A 24,079-nucleotide genomic window follows, 5' to 3' on the forward strand; every position below is an offset into this window, starting at 1 on the left:
AAATCAGGGTATTTATGTGTAAAAGTGTACTTTAATAAGTGCAAAAGCCACACATTGAGTTTTACTAATATCAATATTTGCATTGTTTTTAATGATAATTGCTGATGGCAAGTTGACAAACATGATTATTGTTAAAAAAATGATATCCAACATATTATGTTTTAACACAATTTTTGTTAAAACAAATTTACACAGACATGTTGTTCAGATGTGAATATCTGAACTAAAAACATCTAAAATATATAATTCATTTAATTTTTATTTAAAATTAATTATATATAAGGAATATAAGGATAAAGAATATAATATATATTATATATAATATATAAAAGAATAATATAAGGATAAATTGATTAAATAAATATAGAAAGACTGAAAACAATTGTGTGAATGTAGAGCCGCAGTAGATCGCGTTTGAAAAACAATTAAAACTTAGTAGACAAATGCTATAAAAAGAGAACGGAATGGAGGTAACGTTACCCAGCAAGCTAACAGGCTTGAGTAAAGGACAGGAGAAATTATGCATTAGTGCACAAGCATTCGCTGAAAACCACTGAGTACAGTGACTAAAAAACAATATTTTACTGCTGCTGTTATTAACTGCCTTTATATTTAGTGCTTCGCTTTGTAAAGACCGTTTTAATTTAACCTATTTCTGCGGTAGCGCTATTTTAATCCATCACTTACGTTGCGAGCGAACTGATTGCGCAACCTGATGCTCGAGACAAAATACAGACATCCCAAGATCCCGGAAGTCCCGGGAGTCTCCCGCATATTGATTGCGGCTCCCTGATGCCCGCGAATTAGTTCAAACTCCCGAAATCTAGAGCGCGCAAGCAAGAGCGCGCATGCGAGACATAAGAGACTGCTCCAAACCGTGTAGCGCGCGCGCTCGGCAGAGCGTCTGAGGGAGAGAGACTTTGCGTGTGTGTGCGTACCAGTAAACGCTCCCCGTGACGTAAGCAGACCAACTAATCGATAATGACATTCGTTGACAACGATTTTCATAATCGATTATAATCGATTTTATCGATTAGTTGTTGCAGCCCTAGCTGTCACTACAGTCGTTGACAGGTTTCAGGAAGCAAAAAAAAAAAAAAGAGAGCGTTGCCTCTAGAGGCCCTCCTGCGGGAGTTTGGCAAACAGAGGAAGCACTCTCAACCGAAGTCCTCCAGCCAGAAGGGTGACCTGAGGGCCGTCCTTCCGGCGAAGAGGTCCTAATTGTAGGACCTCTGAGGGCTGCACCCCCCCCCCCCCCCCCCCCCCCCCCCCCGCTGTGGAACAATCGAGGTTGTTCTAGCAGCAGGTGCCCTCAGGGTAGAAGATGTTGTCACGCCGTCTTTGACGCTTCGGGCCACATCGATTTCCAGCGAACGCACTCCGTGGCGTTCGCCCCAAAAGCTTGCAACAGGGCACCGACTATGGTCACAAAATCTGTATCGACTTTTATCCTGCCGGTCCTCCGCTTCAGGAAGTCGAGAATAGTGCTCGGAAAACACCCGAGGCCAGTCTCGAGGGGCTGGTTCCCTTAGTAGATTTTGTAGAAGAATGGCAACGCCTTCCGAATATATCTCTATGGGTACAGATTGCAGTTCAGTGCCCGACCTCCCTAGTTTGCTGGGGTGGTACCAACTGGAGTGATTCCAGAACAGGCTCGGGTTATGGAACAAGAGGTACAGACTCTACTGGAATTAAGGGGCCATAGAATGTGTTCCCCTACCAGACAGGGAGTCCGGGTTTTACAGCCGGTACTTTATAGTTCCAAAGAAGGATGGCGGACTGAGGCCAATTTTAGATCTAGGGCTTTTGAATCGTTCTTTGAGGAGATTCAGGTTCAAAATGCTTAATATTCCCATCATCGTGAGCCATATCAGATCCGAGGACTGGTTTGTCACGATGGATCTAAAAGACTCTTATTTCATGTCTCCATCCTTCCATGTCACAGGAGGTTCCTGAGGTTGCTTTCGGGGGCGAAGCATACCAATATCGGGTTCTTCCGTTCGGCCTAGCACTCTCTCCCCGCACGTTCACAAAGTGTATGGATGCGGCTCTGGCTCCACTGAGGCTTCAGGGCATCCGTATACTGAATTACATCGGCGACTGTCTCATATTGGCCCAGTCTCGAGAAATGGCAGTTCGGCATCGAGATGTCGTCCTTGGCCACATTCAGAACTGGGGGTTGAGGCTCAACACTAAGAAAAATGTGTTGGACCCAGCTCAGAAGACTACTCTCCTGGGCGTGGTATAGAATTCGGTTACGATGCGGGCACGTATGTCTCCCGCTCGTATCGAATCCATCCTGGCCATGGTGTCCGGGATAAAGCTAGGCCAGGCCATCACTGTAAAGCAATTTCAAAGACTGCTGGGCCTCATAACAGCGGCATCCAACATAATTCCTTTGGGCCTGTTTCACATGAGGCCCCTTCAGTGGTGGCTCAAAGCCAAGGTTTTTTTCCCCAAGGGGAATCCGTTCCATATTATAAAGGTTACGCGCAGATGCCTTCGTTCCCTATTGTAGGGTATGGACCAATCAGACACATACTAATTATTCATTATATACAAAGGTTTACGAAACTCCTCACACAGCCGAAATGAACAAACACAAGGGCAGAAACAGTGTCATGTTACAGGGCATGATAAGGAGATTTTACGACCTCCGAGGAATGTGGCCACATACTCAAGAGAGAGACTATGAAACAGAAACCCTCTTTAAAACAGACTTTGCTGCATTAATCATAGACTAACTGATCTATAAATGAACATGCATAAAACTGTGAAAGAAACAGTGTAAATGGTTTACTGTCTCGTGTACTATTAGGTATATATTATGGTATGTATCCTGGTATACAACCAACTAACGATCAATGTAACCTCACCTGTATAATGCCTCCTACCTAATTAATCCTCATTTAATGACTCACACTTTGATGTACATCACCTTCTTCTAGAATGCAGTGTGGATGTGTTATAGCTATTTTAGCATTAATGAAGGTATAATCATGCTAGGGACAAAGATCTGTAAATCAACTAAGAGCCACTTTCCCTCTCAGACATGTCCCCTTTCTGATTGGTCGAGTTCAACCCTTAGGGGAGGATCTTCTCCAGGCCTTATTAGAGACAGTCCACATGTGACCTCTCTCTCTTAGTTCTTTCATCCAGCCGCAACACTGTTCTGGTGATTCTGGGGAACCCCCTCCCCCTCCACGGGGGCCCCAGGGCCCAGCAGGCCTCGATTCCAACCAGATATGGGCTCAGGCAGGAGAGAGATGACTCTCTCACAAAGAACCAAGGACAATCTCAAGAGTTTTGGAACAAAGACTCCAACCAACTACGACTCCAATCACCCATCCTTCCGACTTCCTCACTTCTCCTGGGTGCTCGACGTGGCCTCAACAGAGTCCCAGGCCTTGACCAAACCAGCCATGCGTTCCTGGAGAAAGAGAACGCTCAACCAACTTCCACTTGACACTGCCGGAACCATCAACGACTTCAATTTACAACAACTTCAAGAATTGTTCCCATTACAAATGCAAGTATTCAATTCAATGAAATGTGAAAATGAAATTCTGATGGTTCTTCTCATAGACCCTCTTCCGGTTTCCAATTTCATTCTATCACTAACCTATTTATGTATTCATGTGTGTATGTTGTTTAGTTTATTTATATTCATATAAATATCTATATTTAGTTAATAAAACTTGTACAAAATATGTATTTGGTTCTGTTTTGTTTGCAATACAAGTCACTTTACGATCACGGTTTTTGCTACTGGCTCAAAGTACTGTACAGGCGAAGAAATAATTATTCTTCGGTGGCCCTTTTCTTAGATACCCTAAGAAAAGATACCCTTTTCTTAGAATAAATTAATAATCAAAAGAGTTCGTTGGAAGAACTGATTCATTGATTGTAATATTAATTCAGCCACATCAAGTTAATCCAATTAACTGACCCAAATATTTATAATTAATAATAACAAGATATTATTGATTATTAATATTTCCAAAAGCTGAGTTCCTTACACTATTAATATGGAAGAAACCTTGGTTCTTGTCCCAAGGGCTAGTGGTAGGGGCGTCATGTCGCCGGGAAACTGTTTCGACAGACGCTTCCCTCGCTGGCTGGGGCGCGGTCTCGGACGGCCGCTTTGCCAGGGATCTGTGGCAGGACCATCATCATTCTTGGCATATAAATTGCCTAGAGATGTTGGCTGTGTTCAGGGCTCTGAGGAGCTTCCTCACAGACATCAAAGGTTACCACGTCTCAGTGGTAGCTTATCTAAACCGACAAAGGACACTCAGATCGCGCCCTCTATCCAGATTGGCGCATCAGATCATTTTATGGCCCCAAGGGAAAATATTATCTATAAGAGCAATATATGTCCCGGGGGATCTGAATCAGGGAGTGGACATCCTGTCGAGGCAGGGGCTGAGGCCCGGGGAATGGAGACTCCATCCAGAGGTGGTGGAGTTCATATGGCAGAGGTTTGGACCAGTGGAAGTGGATCTGTTTGCGTCTCGAGGGACGTCTATCCCACTGTCCACTTTGGTTCTCCCTCACTCATCCAGCCCCGCTGGGGTTGGATGCCATGGTACAGGCCTGGCCGAGGCTTCGCCTGTACGCTTTCCCCCCCGATCGCTCTGCTCCCGGGGGTCCTGGAGAGGGTCCGTCAGGAGGGCATCAGTCTTCTTCTGATAGCCCTGTTTTGGCCAGCCCGAGTATGGTTTTCAGACTTAATTTCACCCCTGATAGCTCCGCCATGGCAGATTCCTCTGAGGAGGGGTCTGTTGTCTCAGGCAGAGGGCACTATATTCCATCCTCATCCAGAGCTGTGGAAATTGTGGGTCTGGCCTCTGAGGGGGCTCAGTACCTAGATGCTGGTCTATCATCTGGGGTGGTCGAAACCATACTTATCTCTAGGGCTCCGTCTACTAGGAGATTATATGGCCTCAAGTGAAATATTTTTCTACTTGGTGTAGAGAACTTGAGTTAGACCCAGTTAACTGCCCAATGGCTTCAGTTCTGGAGTTTCTTCAAGATTGTTTCTCTGCGAATCTCTCCCCTTCCACACGTAGGGTGTACGTGGCTGCCATTGCGGCGTTCCATGCACCACTAAATGTTGGGCCTTGAGGGAGGCACCAACTGGTCATACTATTTCTCCATGGTATTGGAGGATGAGACCGACAGTCAGGTCCAGGGTTCCTTCCTGGGACCTGGCGGTGGTTCTCGAAGGGCTATCCCTGGCTCCCTTCGAATACCTCCAGTCGGCTTCGCCTAGGACCTCACGTTCAAGATAGCCTTTCTCTTAGCTATTTCTTTAAAGAGACTGGGAGATCTCCAAGCCCTGGCATTATCGCCAGTTTGCTTGGGGTGTGCCCCCGGCGGAGTTAAGGCCATCCTGCATCCGAGACCCAGCTATGTGCCTTAAGTGCAATTTATCATGGCTAGGTCCATGGTCCTGCAAGTATTTCATCCTCCACCTCATGTGTCGGCAGAAAAGCAGAGGTTTCTTGCTCTGCCAGTCAGAGTTCCGAGTATTACCTTGAGAGGTCCTCTTCTTGGAGGAGGTCGGACCTACTGTAGTGTGTTTTGGATCACCTATTAGGGGCTCCCGGCTATAAAAACCATAAGTAGGCCTACAAGGTGCGGAATTTACCTTCACCTTTGGCTGTTAGGGCTCATTCTACTAGAGGCATGGCGTCCTCTAGGGCCCTCCTTTCGGGAGTTCCCATCAAGGAGATCTGTGAGGCAGCCGGTTGGGCTACCCCACACACTTTTGTTAGGTTCTATAGTCTGCACCTCCCTAGTACGCTTGGCGGACACATGCTCTCGTCCTAGCTGAGTGCCTGAATCAGTTTCACTCCGGGGCAGGCCTGTTTTCGGTGCGTGGCTTAGTGGGCATTCGTTCCCCAAAGTGTCGATTTTCGACGCAGTGTTGAGTTCCCTCGAAAGGGAACGTCTCGGGTTATGACTATAACCCTTGTTCCCTGAGAAGGGAACGAGACACTGCGTCGTCCTACCACGCCCCTCGAGGCCTTAGAGCGTCTTGCTTCATCGCAGAGCTGATGTGTGTGTGTGTCAGCGTCACTTTTATGCATCCGGTTATGCCGTCACATGTTACATCACGACGCAACACCAATCAGGATTGGATTAGTTTCATTCTTACTTCAGAGGCGCACGCTAAGGGAGCGTCCCCAAAGTGTCGATTCTCGACGCAGTGTCTCGTTCCCTTCTCAGGGAACAAGGGTTATAGTCATAACTCGAGACGCTTTGTCAATATTTAATGTGATTGCATGAGTATCGCTCTTTGGACTGATTTACTGAACTTACAGCAAGTCATTTATTCACCTGACACTGACAGAGAGATCCAGATGCAGCACATCCTACATGAGCTCTCGTCCTTGAATATCTATAGCTTTTCTTTGATTCGTTTCCTTCCTGAGCCGACAGGTGTGGGAAATATGAAACCTTTTCTCACACAAAACAAGCTTTTGAACTGTTATTGGGGAAAGCTTCACCAGATAAGCTTCAGTTTGTTATGCTCTTCGAGCCTTGTAAAAACTTTAAAAAAATCAACAAAAGAACCACACTTGAGTCTAACGTTTGAAAATGGTGGCCTTTGCAATAAAGACTTAAAACAATCCATCCTAATTTTCCATAAATGAACCACTATCGATGGTGGCAGATGCATAACCATCACCCCTTGTTTCTATAGAAACTGTGTTTAATGATTAACTCGATTCCTTTCGCAGCGCATCCTAGACAGAAGCATGCAAGTGCAGTTCAGTGCGTTTTATACTTTTGGAAGTGCAACCAAACAAGAGTAAGAAAGGGACCTCACTTTCCATTTTTGGTAACTTCTCTTTAGTTGTTAGCTACTGCTAGAACTTATTGTGTTACTAAAATTGATGAGGCAAATGTACAGCGCTTCAGTAAAATGTGATGTTGAAATAGCCAAGAGTAGAGGTGGGGGTGGGGGGTGGATGGGACGTGGTGTCTTCAGATCATGAAATCAAAGCAGATGCGAAAGAGCCTACAAAGTGGCTAAAAATAGTTTAGATTATAATCAATAGACCATTTGGGAGTAGGTGTCACGGTTACCTCACTGCACTATGGTGGCAAAAGGGTTAGAAATGGAAAAAAACAGGTGAGAAATTGTGCCTTTAGATGTCTTAAGAATACCTTCGTCGAAGACGGACTTTCAAGCTAAACACAGACCCATGGTTGCATTTATGATTTTATAACTCACAACTGCGAGTTTACATCCCACAATTCTGAGAAAAAGTCAGCATTTCGAGATATAAACGCAATTATTTTTATTTTTTAATTCTGTGACAGAAACAAGTTTCCAAACTGCTAAAGCAGAACAGTCACTTTCTGCCACAAAATGCTCTATAAATGCGAACATCAGGCAAAAGTTAAAAGAACTTATTAAATAGATCTCTAGAATAACTAATTCTGATTGGTCAATCGTAGCATTCTGGAGTCATATAGTTTTGTATTATGACTGTTCTCCCAGGAATCACTCCACACTCTTTTAAATCTCGCATTACAAAATAGTTTCCTCGTTAAAGCTCTCCTGTATAGTCCCTTAAAACTCATCTTTGATCACCAAAACTACATATTTAAACTACTTTTCCTTGAAAAAAAATTATTTATGCCTTAAAATAGTTGATGAATGTAACTCTACTAATGAGCCCCGCCTCCACTCACTCACAGCAGCTCAGAGATCCACTCGTTGACGATCACACGTTGATCTGATTGGTTACAAGGTAGTTTGTGATGTCAGAAAAACCAGCGATTTCAAACCGTGTTTTTGAGACTGTCTTTGGTTCACTGCAGTTTTAAGGAGAAAATGCTCAGCAATGCTGTTGACATGAGTTTACACATGGTTTATCTTAAAGCAGATAAAAAAACACCACATAGACATAAACAACATTAAAAGCTTGATTTTCACCACAGGGGGACTTTAATAGTTTATATTTATGTATTTCCCAAGTAGATGTACAAAAAGAAGGATACTGCACATTACCCCTTTACATATTCATCCATTTACTCACTGTATTTACTTAAAGTAAATGTGACAGATGCCATCAAATGGATGTGTAAAAGATTGTTTGTCTGCAAGAGAGTATTTTTTCATGACTGTGTTGACTTAATTATGCACCTGAATGTAACGATTCATTCACAATCATTTGGTGTTTTCTATTTATACACCGAACAAACAAATAATACAGTTTTTAAAAACTTAAAAAAAGTTCACCAAAGTCGTCCTAAGACAAGAACAAGATTTATTGTTCAAAATTATGTATAACTTTGATGAAAGGTTTTGATTCACTTCAAATGTTGACTACTGTATTATGACAAATCTAATCTAAGTTAATAGGAAGCTTACCAGTTGTAAATATCATTTATTTGTCACATCAACCAAATAAACCCAAACTCAAAACTAGTTTGTGTAAAAATACATTATGAATGAGATTAAAGTCCTGAGCTCCTCTCCTTTAGTTCTCAAGGACTTTCCTCTCAAGATGTTTTCATTATAAAAATTGTTGAAGCTGCTTCATACCTGGTGCTCTTAGAGGCAGTCCGTTGTCCAACCCACGGGGTTTAGTGGAGATGAACAGGTAGCAAAGCACACAAAGAGTGATGATGAAGGCTAGCAGCACCACAGCAGCTATAGACAAACCAACCAGAGCTCCCAAACTAAAGGACAGAGAAAGAGAGAGAGATTCAATTGTTTACATGTAGACCATGATGACATCAAATACTCAATGCACAATAGCACATGGATGCACTGTGCCATGTTTGATGTTATTAATATAAGAGAGAAACAGAATTAAGGAATGACTCTGAGTGAGGTAACATGAAATCATGAGAGAGATGCAAGTCAGAAATAGGATTAAGTTATAATGTAGGCCAACAATGCTGGAGAGCAGAGAAATCTAGCAAAACCACAAATGTTTTTCCACCAAAAAAATAAAAGACTATCACTTTCAATTATTACATTATTTGGTTAGATGTTTTTCCACTTTCAAACAACTTCTTTCAAATATCCTTCTCCCCCACAAGATCATAGGATGCAAGGATAATGACTTTGTTTTAGATTATTATAGCGTGCTGACGCACATCTGCATGCCTGAGAACAAATTATAACCAGCTTTGAAAAAAGCAAATGAGTTCTTACATAAATCAGTTAATGTTAATGGATTGTTTTGCATTAATTGTTTAGCGTGGAAAAGTATTGCAGAGAGACTAAAAGCAGCAGAGCATCACCTGTGGTGAAACTGCACTTAAAGAGCCACAGTGGGTCATTGTTGACTACTTAAGCAGTAAAAGGTCAAACTAGCAGTGCATTTCAAACATTTTTTGAACCATGGAAAACGTATCAGTGTTGGGTGGTTGCTAGGTGAGCCCACCTCATTGAAGGCAGCTGCCTATACAAATTAAAAAATAAAGATTTTTATTGGCATCTATGGTTCCATGAAGAATCTATGCAACTTTCCATTGCACAAAATGTTCTTCACACCAAGTAAAAAATGGTTATTTTAGAACTGTTCAATGAAAGGTTCTTTTTGGAACCTTTATTCTTAAGATTGTAGATTATGGAACAGATCTCAAGATTCCTATCACACTCTTTTAAAACTCTATAAAGCTCCGAGGGCATGAACAACCCCTGTGTGTGAATCACCCTTATTACTGATTGTCCACAGAATTCTCTGAAATGTCAAGCTGTAAAATGTCATGTCATGGTGGCATGTGATAAAAACAGTCATAACTGAGTTCCTTGTGAGAGTGATGCAAGACGGCTTGACCTAATCACCTGAAGATCATTATAGCATTCAAAGTACATTACAGTAGGCATTAGGGAAGCTTTTAATTGACCCTCAGTGACAGAAAGTGGAACATTTGGATTATTTATCATCTATATCCTTCAAGAACATGTCCAGGCCCTGTTTCACCACATAATCAAAAGAAAAAAAGAAAGAAATTAGGCTGATGTTTGGCAAAAAGAAAATGCATGACAATTGGAGAATGGGACTATTTTGCATTAAAGTCGTGAAAAATTGAGGGGGGTTGGGGTTTCTTGGTGTTTTAATTTAAAGCTGCAGCCCGTAACTTTTTTGGGTTAAAAATAATCCCAAATAAATTTTTGAGTAAGTTCATAACCAGCCAGTGTTCTAAACGATCTGCTTGCCTTAGCTCGATTCAAAACGGTTAGCTTGTAATAATGTTTTTAATTCCGGTGGTTCTGGTGGATTTCCGCTGGAAATTCGAGCATGTCTTTGCATCATTACGTCGCATCTGTGAAGGTGTCTCGGCTAGTAGGCTATATTGCGTGTGAGGATGTTGGAGGTGGAGATTTATAGCCTTTTCTCACAGCACTTGATATAATTAAACATCAATTTGATGGCGGATCCAGAAAGGTCCAAACGACAATCACCAGTGACAACTGGACATTTACCCGTTGCCAACCCCAAAAGACTTCGGAGTGGCTATTGAAAAAAAGAGACTGCAACCGGCCTGTGCAAAAACAAGGATACATATCGTAAGGGCATTAAATGTAGTCACGCAATGCTTATGTTGTTAACATTAACAATTTGAGAACAAAGTACCGTATTTTCCGCACTATAAGGCGCACCGGATTATAAGGCGCACCTTCAATGAATGACCTATTTTAGAACATTAACTGTATATATGGCGCACCGGATTATAAGGCGCATAAAATACTGCAGTCAAACGTTTGACTGGGTTTGCGTTATGTATCCACTAGATGTGCTAAAGGGAATGTAGCGAGTGCGCGGCGCCGGAGGCGAGGCGTTTATTAGTAAGCGTGAGCGCGCTGGGACGGGCACGTAACTTACAATCGCAGCCTGACTCATACGAGTATTCATGTGCGGCGGCTCGCTGACAGCAACAGCTGGCTGTTTTGAATGAGACGACCCGGTTACTGTGAACGCTTTATGAACATTCTGTGACGCGTGAGTAGTGCCGGGGACAGTGTGTCTGTTCGTATATCTGTTAGTAAGAGTGAGCGCATGTGAGCAGGCACGAGAGCGTTATTAACCAATTGGTCCAATTAACCAATTGATCCATATATAAGGCGCCCCGGATTATAAGGCGCACTGTCGTTTTTTGAGAAAGTTAAAGGCTTTTAAGTGCGCCTTATAGTGCGGAAAATACGGTATAATTTGCACGGTTTGACGTGATATGATAAGCGATAAGCGATTTAATCAGCGCGATTTACTGCAATGCTTATTCCCCTTAGTTGTTCAGAACAAAAATGGATGTTACTTGTTCAGATGACATTTTCTGGTGAAAATTGTTATGTTGGTCATACTTCCAAAAAAGTAGAATCTGTGATTGTGAATGACAGTATCCACACTGGCGCGGCGACTGACAGCCACACATTCCCCACAAAGCATTGGATTCATCCAAGCTATGCCGTGCCGAGGCACAACCCACGGAAAGTTGATAATTCCATGAATAACTGCAATTACAGATTTCGAACAGAGATGGCGACAAAGAGGAAAAACTACGGACTGCAGCTTTAATTTTGTGTTGAAATAAACATGTTCTTGACAAGTTTTGTGATATTCACACAAAACGTATACAATTTTTTTTTTTTTTTGAAAACAAGGTGTTTGTTTAGATGTATTGACCAGGAATGTGTTTCCCAAATGCATTATAAGCCAATAAATGAATTGTAGAGACCATTGGTAACAATGGCCTCTCTACATAGGTTTAAGATGCATTTGGGAAAGCCCAGGATGATATGGACATGTCTAACTGTTAAACTATGGGATCCTGTGGGAAACTATAAAAACAAATGAGATTCATATTCAGTCAGTCACGATCAATGTAACGTCAATACTGACGTATTGGGGTCTCATTTGGGAGCCCAATCACCTTCGGGGAGTAACAAAATGAGCCAATGGACATTGGCCAGTGAGATTTGCATGCCGAGCCACTCCTACCAGACAAACGGGTATATAAGCCAGCTAGCAACTCTGTCTTTCAGGTTTTGCTGCGAGCCGAGACAGGAATCCCAGCCGTTCAGAGGTGGTTCAGAGTTGTGGAAGGAAGGAGGTATATAACGTCTTCGTTCCCTCCTTCAGGGAACGAGGGTTACACCAGTAACCCAGACATTCTTTATACTATTGCTGATGTTTCTTCTAGACAGCAATGAAGTTAAATGGAGAGCAAATGGATACATTAGCTTCTCAGATATTTTCCTGCAAAAACACGTATCTTGCACGTCTCCTCTTGAGTTTCAGAAGAGATCAAAATAATGTCAAACCATCTCAGATCTGCAATCAGATATCTCAGCATGAACTTCAAAATGTATCGAATTCCACAAGACCAAATGATCTGCTATTCAAATTAATTTATAGTTCTATACTCTTACTGTATGTCAAGAATTGTCCCATTTTTCTCCACTTTTAATTCTATGAAGGAACTTTGAGAGGCAAACCAGAGATTAAATTGACACTTGAAACATAAGTGATTAGGCTACTCCATTAACTCTCGGGAGCTATGAAAAAGCAACCTTTGAGCAAAAATAAACTTTCCTCCAGGAGCATCCAATAAAACTACAATAGTTATATTTAACACCTGACGGAAGGTGTTCTGCCACCTGTAAAACCAGGTTTTGTGATTTGCATGAATTCCCAAGTAAGCATTTAACTGAACTTCAGTCATGAATATTGATGATAAATGCAAAGGTTGTCCTTATCATCATATTAATGAGAAGATTCAAGAAACATGCATACATTTAAACCATTCTTGATGTAAATTGCAGCTTTTAAGTTATTGCAACAATTACATAATAATAGATCTATGAACAATGTACACAAATGATGCAGTTCTTTCATCTTGAATTGGTGTTTTTTTATTCTAATTACATATGATTGCATCAAAAAGTGCAACAATTTGCATTAATTAATTAGAAATTTAATCACAGCTTAATCAGTCAATAAAAGCTCAGGTATTAATGCCATAAAACTATAGCATTTTCCATGATGGTGTCTGTCACTTCAAGTCTTGTAAGGTCATTATTAAGTGACTGTGCAGAAAGTGTTCTTCAAATCAAGATTTAGCTAGTTAAGACTTGAGAGTGTGATTAGACCACTTGACTGAAGCTATTTGCTAAGGTTAATGACAGATCAAATTATCAATTAAGAACCTTGATGAATCTGATAGGACAACAATTAAACCTGTTCCCTGGCTTATAGTATGTCAATGTCCTATTTCAAGGACAAAGTTTAATGTTCTAAACATGCTTAAAGATTATTATGAGAAGCAAAACAAGCATTTGTGTTTTAATCCAAATTCTCAGCTTCTCATGTTATTTTATTCTATTTTGCCATTACTTTTTTCCTTTATAAGCATGTCTACATTTTAATTTTTTTTACAGAGTTTGTCTTTGCTTTTTGGTTGCAGCTCCTGGAAACGATTTAATTTCTTCAACCCTCCTTCTGATCAATCAATGGACCCATTAAACATGTTCGTTGATTAACAAAATTGTCAATGTCCAATTATGTTAACATATTGCCTGAAAATCCTGTTCTAAATGAGTATCTTTGTCTTGTTTTCCAGTTGAAAAAATTTGTAAACATCCTTAAAACTAAATACATTTTCCTGAGAAGCAGAATACAAATTATTTTGGAAAAAAGAAAAACACTCTTATATTCAAGATGCATTCAATGAAAATAAGAGTATGTTAGTTTGTCAGTTACACTTTCATCTGTTTTGCTGCTCAGTGTTCATTTTGAAAAATTTGCTTTAAAAACGATACTCGGTTACTAACGTAACCTCGGTTCTCTCTAGAAGAGGGAACGAGTATTGCGTAAGCTAGCTTACGCTATGGGTAAAGTCATCTTTGCTCGAGATATTTAAGCCAAAATTATCCTTAATTTTCTATTTATTGTCAACGCAGTGCAGCAGCCAGCAGACCTAGAGCAGGCCATATTGTGTGCTCATTGGCTGCCCTGCAGCAACTGCTGCAGCCTACCACTGAGCCTTGCGCGTGACGTCGTGCCCTCACGCGTCATAGCCCACCAAAATGGGGGTGGCTTAGCGTAAAAAAGCCAGGCTCGTAGGCTGCGTCACTGGTTTCGTCACTGAAGCGAAAAAACGCTTGCGGCACCTGCACGGTCAGGTTACGCAATACTCGTTTCCTCTTCTAGAGAGAACCGAGGTTACGTTAGTAACCGAGTATTGTTCTCTTACGAGAGGTTCTCTCGTATTGCGTAAGCTAGCTAACGCTACGGGAACCCATTGTCAACACCGTGCGCGCCCAACCTCCACTTCATGAGTCCCAGGGATTCGCGGGGAACATGGATAAGTGGGAACAGGTGGCCAGCAATGCGGGCCAGCACATGTTACAAGCACATATTGGGTATACAGAGAGACGTTACCGGTCCATATAACTATTCACCATATAGTGCAGCTCAACCAGGAGAGTTAACGTCACGTGAGAGAAGTCTGCGCATGATAATCTGGGCAGAAAAAACACACAGCTCACACTGACAGAAGTCTAGCCTGCAAGGCGGGAACTTCCAGGTTATAAAACCTAACAAATGTGGACGGAGAGGCCCAGCCTGCCGCCTCACAAATGTCATGAATGGAAATTCCGCTGGACCAAGCCCACGACGAGGCCACGCCTCTGGTGGAATGCGCCCTGATGCCCAAGGGGCATTGCAGACCTTTAGACTTATAAGCAGATGTGATAGTTTCCACTATCCATCTGGACAGGCTCTGTTTCGCGGCGGCGAGACCCTTGGTGCGCCCACCGAACAAGACAAAGAGCTGTTCCAAGCGCCTGAAAGAGGCGGAGCGCGTAATGTAAATCCTCAGCGCCCTGAAGGGGCAGAGGCGATTCACATCACCCTCATTATCGGACGCTGGCAGAGCCGAAAGAGAAATGACCTGCGCTCTGAAGGGGGTGCCCAATATTTTAGGGACATAACTATGTCTTGGCTTGAGGGTGACTTTAGAGTCATTTGGCCCGAACTCAAAACACGCAGCACTAACAGATAGCACGTGTAGATCCCCCACACGTGTAACTGATGACAGAGCTGTCAGAAAAACGGTTTTGATCGAGAGGTACTTTAGGTCCACGGAGTCTAATGGTTCAAACGGGAAAGCTTTCAGGGCCTCTAGGACGAGCGAAAAATCCCACATGGGAACCGAAGGGGGTCGCGGGGGATTCATCCGTCTAGCTCCTCTAAGGGAGCGAATGACGAGCTCGTTCCTTCCTGTTGACTGGCCGTGCGTCGACTCAGCGAACGCTGCGACGGCCGCCACATAGACTTTAAGCGTGGATGGGGACCTGCCCTTATCCAACAGCTCCTGAAGGAAGCTAAACAACCCCGGGACCCCACACATTCGTGGGTCTAGATCTCTATCAGCGCACCATTTGGAGAACACCGACCATTTAGACGCGTAAAGCCGCCTCGTATAGGGAGCTCTGGATTACGCAATCGTGTTCATCACTCCCTCTGGCAGTACAAAGTTTATCCGTTGATCAACCATGCATGCAGAGACCAGCGCTCTGGATGGGGATGCCAGATTGAGCCGCGGGCTTGAGAGAGGAGGTCTCTCCTCACCGGAATCGGCCAAGGGGCTGTGTGGGAAAGCCGCATCAGCTCCTGGAACCAAGTTTGATTCTCCCAGCGCGGGGCTATAAGGAGCACCGAGTGGCGCGTTTCCCTGATTCTCTTGATTACCTGTGGTAACAGAGAGACCGGAGGGAAAGCATAAAGTGGTGGGCTGGGCCAGATTTGGGCCAGCGCATCCTCGTTCTTTGAAAAGAACAGCGGGCAATGAGCGTTGTCTTTTGACGCAAACACGTCGACTTCTGCTTTGCCGAAGAGGCGCCACAGTAACTGGACTGTTTGGGGATGCAGGGACCATTCCCCTGGGGGAATGTGGTTCCTGGACAGTTTGTCTGGACCGTCGTTCAAGTGGCCTGGCACATGTGCGGCTCTCAGCAAACGCAGGCGGCCCTGAGACCATATAAGAAGGCGTTCCGTCAGATGGCAGAGGTTTCTGGATCTGACGCCAACCTGATGGTTTATGTAGGACACCACAGACATGTTGTCCGAGCGGACCAGTACATGGTGGTCCTGTATGAACGGGAGGAAGCGTTTGAGTGCGTTCTCGACCGCTATCATTTCCAGACAGTTTATGCGGAAGCGTTTCTCTTGGTCTGACCGCAGGCCAAAGGCCGGTCTGCCTTTGAAAACGGCGCCCCAACCCAGGTTGGAGGCGTCCGTCGAGATGTCCAATCGGTGTGAAACAGCCCCCATTGTCACTCCCCGCTGCTACTAGTCGGCCGCTTACCAGGGCTGAAGAGCCGAAACGCAGCTCTGATTCACTCTGATTCGTCTGTGGCCTGAAACCCAAGCCCGGTGAGGCACTTGGGTGTGTTCAGCCAGCGTTGTAGCGGGCGCATACGCAGCAGGCCCAGCTGAAGCACAGCCTAGCATCCTCTGGAATGCCTTCAGAGGTATAATGCTGCCTTTCTGGAAAAACGGGGCTAGCTGTCGCGCGCGCAGTGTCTATAAGTGGGCCGTCATAGCCACAGAGTCCAGTTCTATTCCTAGGAAGGAAACTGACTGAGTGGGCAGTAATGAGCTCTTTGTCCAGTTCACTGTGAGACCCAAGCTTTCCAGATGGCTGAGAAGCGCAGCTCTGTGAGATGACAGTTCCATCTCTGACTGGGCTAAAATCAGCCAATCGTCCAAATAGTTCAGAATTCGCAGCCCTTTCACTCTCAAGGGGCCGAGAGCCATATCCATGCACTTCATAAATGTACGGGGCGCTAAGGATAGGCCGAATGGTTGGACGGTGTATTGATATGCCCGACCGTCGAAGGCGAATCTCAAGAATAGCCTGTGACGTGGGGCTATCGGGATCTGAAAGTATGCATCTTTCAGATCGAGAGAGATAAATCAGTCCCTCGGGCAAAGTGTTTGTCAGTAAGCGTGAGCGCTCATGGGCGGTCACGTGACTTAGGTTCATAACATGGCCGCTGTGAGGCCGTTGCCGTGTAACAGAGCGTGCAGCGAGTAGGTGTGAGCACAGATTTGTGGGCACATTCTCTACATCGAACACTCGAACGGCATATGCTAGCTTTATGAGAGTGGGCTCTGTGAGCATGTGAGATACATGGGGCATAGTGTTTACATGTAGGGGTGAGCACTGACTTGTGGGCACGTTTTCTACACATAAAAAACACTCTGCGTGAGCCGGATAGCCAGAATTTATACTCTTTCTGAGATTTCTCTGGGTCGCCGTGAAAACAGCGTTTGTGTGCAGCTGAGTGGGCTGTGTTGCCTACTCGTTGTCTGCTATATGTATGCCTGCAGTAGCCTTCACTGAGGGGACTGACAGGACGAGATGCTTTGACGGTGGTCCGGCCGCAGCGAGACCAGCGTGTCTTTTCCTCACTGGCGTTTGTTATGATGAGACATGTTAGGTATGGTGTGTATCTCTCTCTCTCTCTCTCTCTCTCTCTCTCACTCTCTCTCTCTCGCTCCCACAGGTTGCACCGCCCTAATTGAACGTGTCGGTAGTGTGCCCCGTGGTTGGTCAGGATGGAACTGCGCGTCTTTTAAAAAAGGAAGAGACGTGGATCCGGAAGAGAGATTGGAATGTTGTTCAATGCGCTGTGTTTGAAACTGTTGTTGTTGGAAAAAGGTTTTAAGTCCGTAGTGGCGTTGAAACTGTTGTTGTTGAAAAGAGGTCTAACGTGTAGTGATGGTTACAAATAATGTTATTTATTTTCCTCTCACTTTATTTGTTTGTTACTTTCCTATTTCATTTGTAAAGTTTTCTGTACAAGGTTTCTTTTTTTTAACACTCAACGTGGCCGAGTGTTTTTGCTCGTTATTATAATTATTGTTAATGTCACTACGTTTCAGCACGGAAGCTGTAGGGGTTGGGCTTCCACTTTTTTTTCTTTGTTGTGAATTACATTTTCTCTTGGTTTTGGCTAGTAAGGGAGTCAGTTTAGTATCTGTATTTTGTTTAAACGTTTTTCTTTGACAGTATAATATTTACCCTAAAAAGAAGGTAGACTCTATTTTGTTTATTATTTTGGCTTTGACCCAACTCTGAAATTAATTTGCTTCCTTTTGATGTCTTGTGCTGATCATACCAATTTGAACAACTTGTTTCCGAGCAATAAAAAGAAAGAAACAAGAAGTCCAGGTGTAACAACTTAATTTTTATGTTATTCTCTTGGACCCTAGACCTGGGACATAACATAAATTGGGGGCTCGTTCACAAAAATGTATCCAGGAACCCTTCTTGTGGCTGCGCAATTGGTAAGTTATTCCAATTGATTTTTTGTTTGACTGCTTTCCTTTTGGTGTGGAGGGGGTGTAGTGAACAATGTGTTAATATGGAGTTTGATTTGATCGCCTTTACACTATCTCCAAGCACGGAACAGTTTAATCGCTGTCGTAAGGACGATCTGTTTAAAATTGCCGAATTTTTTAAAATTGTGGTACCGCATAGTGCTTCTAAGAAGGAAGTAAAAAAAGTATTGCACCAGGAATTGATTATGCAGCGGATATTGCCTGATGAGTCGGGAATGAGTGGTATAGAGGCAAAAGCTTCTACGCCGACGGAGATCGACGAGAAACCTGCATCTGCACCACTCTCGCCCGCACCGTCTAGATATCCAATATTCACGCCACCCAGTAGTGCTCTGTTTGTACCTCATTCGGACCCGCTGTTAATGTTCAGAGCGAAAGAGGTAGAATTGGAAATTAAACGGGAGGAGAGTGAGGCAAAAAGGCTTAGGCTAAGGGAACTGGAGCTTGAGATGGAAAGGGAACGGTTTCAGCGTGATCACGGCCGGTCTCACCCGACTAGGAGCTCGCAAGAGAATTCCCCTGTTTCTCCCTCATTTGCTCAGTTGCCTACTGTTGGCCCTATACCAGTCTCCTCCAGTCCCGTTGCAGCTGCGCTGGCGATTGCGTCGCCTGGGTTTGATGTGAGCAAAAACTTTAATTTAGTACCTCCTTTTCGCGAAGCTGAAGTGGACAGTTATTTTACAGCTTTTGAACGTGTTGCAGCTGCCTTGCAGTGGCCGAAAGAGATGTGGGCTCTTCTACTGCAATGTAAGCTAACTGGCAAGGCACAAGAGGTTTGCTCTGCGCTGCCGGTAGAACAGAGTCTTAATTACGATGTGGTGAAGCAGTCTGTTCTTCGTGCTTATGAGTTAGTGCCTGAGGCATATAGACAAAGATTTAGAGCCCATAAGAAAGCGGATAAACAAACCTTTGTGGAATTTGCCAGAGACAAACAGGCTCTTTTTGACAAGCGGTGTGCAGCAAATAAAACCACTACTTTCGAAGCTTTGAGGGAGTTGGTTTTATTGGAAGATTTCAAGAGCTGTGTTTCTGAAAATCTAGTTGTACACTTGAATGAACAAAAAGTCATGTCACTTTCAGCAGCCGCGTTTCTGGCTGACGAGTTTGTGTTGACACACCGAACAGTTTTTTCTCCTCTAATGCGATATGATAAGTTTGCTGTCCATGGTGCTGAAGGGCAGGTAAAGGGGTCAGGGGGTGCTTTTAAGCCTGTGAAAGGAGGATCTTTTGGAGGTCGTAGGGGTGCTGGTGCTGGTGCCAGTACCGCCCAGGGGAAAACAGGGTCTGTTTCTATTGCCTTGATGCTGGTCACCTAATTGCAGATTGTGAAGCATGGAAAAAAAAAATGCAGCAACTAAGCCTAAAGGTGTAGGTTTGGTACAAACTTTGGAAAAAGTGGTGTCACCAGATAAAAATACAACACTATTTGAACCGTTTATGTTGCAGGGGTGGGTGGCATATAGCCGTGAGGAGGTATTCAAATCACTGTCTGTGTTACGAGATACGGGGGCTGCACAGAGTCTTATGCTATCTGGCACTCTGCCTTTGTCACTTGAAACATACACGGGTTCCGATGTAATTTTGCGAGGAATAGGAATAGGCTGTGTAAAAGTTCCCCTACATAATGTCTATCTCCAAACAGATATTATATCCGGTAATGTGTGCGTTGGAGTCTGCAATGAACTGCCCGTGGAAGGAGTTGATTTTATTTTGGGAAACGACTTATTGCCTCCTTGCAGATGGGTCGGTCGCCTTTGGCTGCTGCGCAGAAATCTGACCCGTCGTTAGCGTCATGTGTTGCGGCTGTGACCGACAAGACGAAAGTTCCTAGTAAAAAGGTAACTTATTTTTTTGAAAATGACGTTTTGATGAGAAAATGGGAAGATGGCGACAGTGTTCGTCAAGTGGTTGTTCCCATCGGTTACCGTTCGCAAATACTGGGTCTCGCTCATGACCATGTCCTCTCTGGTCATTTGGGAATTCTAAAAACATATAATCGTGTTTTGCGATGTTTTTTCTGGCCTGGTCTAAAATCTGATGTTGTAGCTCACTGTCGGTCGTGCCATGTTTGTCAGTTAGCCGGGAAGCCAAATCAAACTGTACCTCCCGCTCCCCTACATCCGATCCCAGTAATAGGCGAACCATTTGAGCGCATCATTATTGATTGTGTGGGACCTTTGCCAAAATCTAAATCGGGTCATCAATATTTACTCACGATCATGTGTGCCGCAACGCGCTTTCCAGAGGCCATTCCCATACGTAGTATAAGGGCTAAAATAGTGGTTAAAGAGTTAATTAAATTTTGCTCTACATTTGGTTTACCAAAAATTATTCAAACCGACCAGGGTTCTAATTTTACTTCCACACTGTTCTCCCAGGTTCTTCGTGAACTGGCAGTTAAACATCAACTTTCAAGCGCCTATCATCCCGAATCTCAGGGTGCCCTCAAACGTTTCCACCAGACCCTCAAATCCATGCTGCGTGCGTTTTGCGTGGAAACTGGGAAGGACTGGGATGAAGGTCTGCCGATGTTGTTGTTTGCTGTTCGCGAGACAGTGCAGGAATTTTTAAGATTTAGTCCCGCTGAATTAGTTTTCGGACATACCGTGCGTGGGCCTCTAAAACTGTTAAGAGAACAGTTGTTAATGGAAAAAAAAATCTCCTTTGACGGTATGTGAGTATGTGACTAAAATGCGTGAGCGCTTAAATCGTGTGTTGGAAATTGCCAAATCAAATTTAACTTCGAAGCAAAAACAGATGAAAGAGCATTTTGATAAGAAATGTGTGGCTCGAAATTTTCAGCCGGGAGATTTAGTGCTCGCTCTTCTTCCACTTCCTGGCTCTGCCCTTCAAGCTAAGTTTTCGGGGCCCTAAGTCGTGGAAAGGAAATTAAGTGAGATAAATTATCTGATTCATACTCCTGAGCGTAGAAAAAAAAGCAGTGTTTGTCATGTTAACATGATTAAAGCTTATGTGAATCGAGAAACTGGTAAACCCCCTGCTGTTGTGGCACCGTTAATGACAGTTACTCCTCTGCCACCTGGTGCCGTCTCTGAGGATGACGAGTTGGTTGCCACTGAAACTATGGCAATCACCGCTAAACTGTCTAACTCTGAATTATTGCAAAACATAGAGGATCACTTGTCTTATCTCCCACAGTCCCAGCGTAGGGAGGTTGTTTCGTTGATTCACAAATTCTCTTCTCTGTTTTCAGACAGTCCCTCCAAGACCAACGTTCTGTTTCATGATATTGAAATTTTAAAATCATCACCAATTAAGCAGCATCCATATCGTGCAAATCCATCGAAGAGAGAGGAGATGAGGAATGAAGTAGATTATCTGCTAAAACATGGACTGGCCGTACCCAGTTCGAGTCGATGGAGTTCGCCATGTCTTCTGGTGCCGAAGCCTGATGGTTCGAATAGATTCTGTACTGATTACAGAAAGGTGAATAGTGTCACCAAACCAGACTCTTTCCCGTTACCTAGGATGGAGGATTGTATAGATCGCATTGGTGCCGCCTCCTTTGTAACCAAGTTAGACCTATTAAAGGGTTACTGGCAAGTGCCACTTACACAACAGCGTGCCTCCGATATCTCCGCATTTGCAACACCAGATAATTTCCTGCAATATACTGTAATGGCACTTGGAATGCGAAACGCTCCCGCAACCTTTCAGAGGTTGATGCAGAAGGTATTGTCTGGTGTGGCAAATTGCGAAGCATATCTGGATGATCTGGTCATTTATTCCCACACATGGAGTGATCACCTGAAAACACTACGTGAAGTGTTTGCTCGTCTGGCAAAAGCATCATTGACGGTGAATTTAAAAAAATGCGAGTTCGGAAAAGCAGTGGTCACTTACCTGGGAAAACAGGTCGGACAGGGACAGGTGCGCCCTGTTAATGCTAAAGTTGAGGCGATTGTAAGTTTCCCCATGCCCAAGTGTAAAAGAGAGTTGCGCCGTTTTTTAGGTATGGTGGGGTATTATCGAGGATTTTGCAAAAATTTCTCCTCTGTTGTGTCCCCTCTGACAGATTTATTAAGTGGAACCAAAGCTTTTATTTGGAGTCATGAGTGTGATGTCGCCTTTAATGCTGCCAAAGACCTCCTGTGTAGTGCTCCAGTCCTCTCTGCCCCCGACTTTTCACGACCGTTCAAACTCGAGGTGGATGCCAGTGGGTTGGGAGCAGATGCAGTTTTATTGCAAGAAAGTGAAGCTAGAATAGACCACCCTGTGTGTTATTATTCAAAAAAGTTTTCTAAAACACAGCAACGTTATAGCACCATTGAAAAAGAGGCCTTAGCATTACTTCTTGCCCTTCAGCAGTTTGAGGTTTATGTTGGTGGTAGTTCGCTACCTATAACTGTTTACACCGACCACAACCCCTTAGTCTTCCTCCTGCGTATGGCCAACTCCAATCAAAGGCTAATGCGATGGTCTTTGGTGGTTCAGGATTTTAACATTGACATACGCCACAAGAAGGGTACAGAAAATGTTATCGCTGATGCACTTTCTAGGGTGTGAAAAGTTTTGTTGATGTTTTTGTCAAAATGGGATTTTGACTTTTATGGGTGGGGGTGTTATGATGAGACATGTTGGGTATGGTGTGTATCTCTCTCTCTCTCTCGCTCCCGCAGGTTGCACCGCCCTAATTGAACGTGTCGGTAGTGTGCCCCGTGGTTGGTCAGGATGGAACTGCGCGTCTTTTAAAAAAGGAAGAGACGTGGATCCGGAAGAGAGATTGGAATGTTGTTCAATGCGCTGTGTTTGAAACTGTTGTTGTTGGAAAAAGATTTAAGTCCGTAGTGGCGTTGAAACTGTTGTTGTTGGAAAGAGGTCTAACGTGTAGTGATTGTTACAAATACTGTTATTTATTTTCCTCTCACTTTATTTGTTTGTTACTTTCCTATTTCATTTGTAAAGTTTTCTGTACACGGTTTCTTTTTTTTAACACTCAACGTGGCCGAGTGTTTTTGCTCGTTATTATAATTATTGCTAAGGTCACTACGTTTCAGCACGGAAGCTGTAGGGGTTGGGCTGCCACTTTTTTTTCTTTGTTGTGAATTACATTTTCTCTTGTTTTTGGCTTGTAAGGGAGTCAGTTTAGTATCTGTATTTTGTTTAAACGTTTTTCTTTGACAGTATAATATTTACCCTAAAAAGAAGGTAGACTCTATTTTGTTTATTATTTTGGCTTTGACCCAACTCTGAAATTGATTTGCTTCCTTTTGATGTCTTGTGCTGATCATAACAATTTGAACAACTTGTTTCCGAGCAATAAAAAGAAAGAAACAAGAAGTCCAGGTGTAACAACTTTATTTTTATGTTATTCTCTTGGACCCTAGACCTGGGACATAACACGTTGCTAGGAGGACTTTCCCTGCTCGGGCTTCAGCACAACCTTGGGCCGGGGTCCCCGGGGGGGAGGCAGCCGGCGTCCGGAGGAGCGTGATCTAGGGCGGGCGCTCTGTCGACGCTGCGGAGGCTGGGCTGGGCGCTGGCTAGCGTGTCGTGCAGGCGGCTCACGTGGGTGGCTTGCAGAAGAGCTAGCGCATCGCGGCAGGAAAAGGTTCATGGCCTGTGTGGTCTTCTGCACTTCGGAGAAGCGGTCGACGATCCCGTTCACCGCTGGGCTGAAGAGACCGGAAGGGGAGAGCGGCATGTCGAGGAACACGGACCGCTCAGCCTCC

At 43.9% G+C, this 24,079-nt stretch overlaps 1 protein-coding gene across 1 annotated transcript in view; it reads right to left on the reverse strand.

Annotated features, from left to right (window-relative positions):
- Positions 1-24,079, reverse strand: part of LOC143725827 (protein shisa-like-2A) — a 43,373-nt gene that overhangs the window by 16,415 nt on the left and 2,879 nt on the right. The window contains exon 2 of the mRNA XM_077218620.1: positions 8,567-8,703. Coding sequence (XP_077074735.1) covers positions 8,567-8,703 — 137 coding nt within the window. The remainder of the gene's footprint in view (positions 1-8,566; positions 8,704-24,079) is intronic.

Source organism: Siphateles boraxobius, unplaced genomic scaffold, assembly GCF_051911475.1.
Source record: "Siphateles boraxobius isolate OS27281-9 unplaced genomic scaffold, OSU_SipBor_1 77, whole genome shotgun sequence".
NCBI classification, from domain to species: Eukaryota; Metazoa; Chordata; class Actinopteri; order Cypriniformes; family Leuciscidae; genus Siphateles; species Siphateles boraxobius.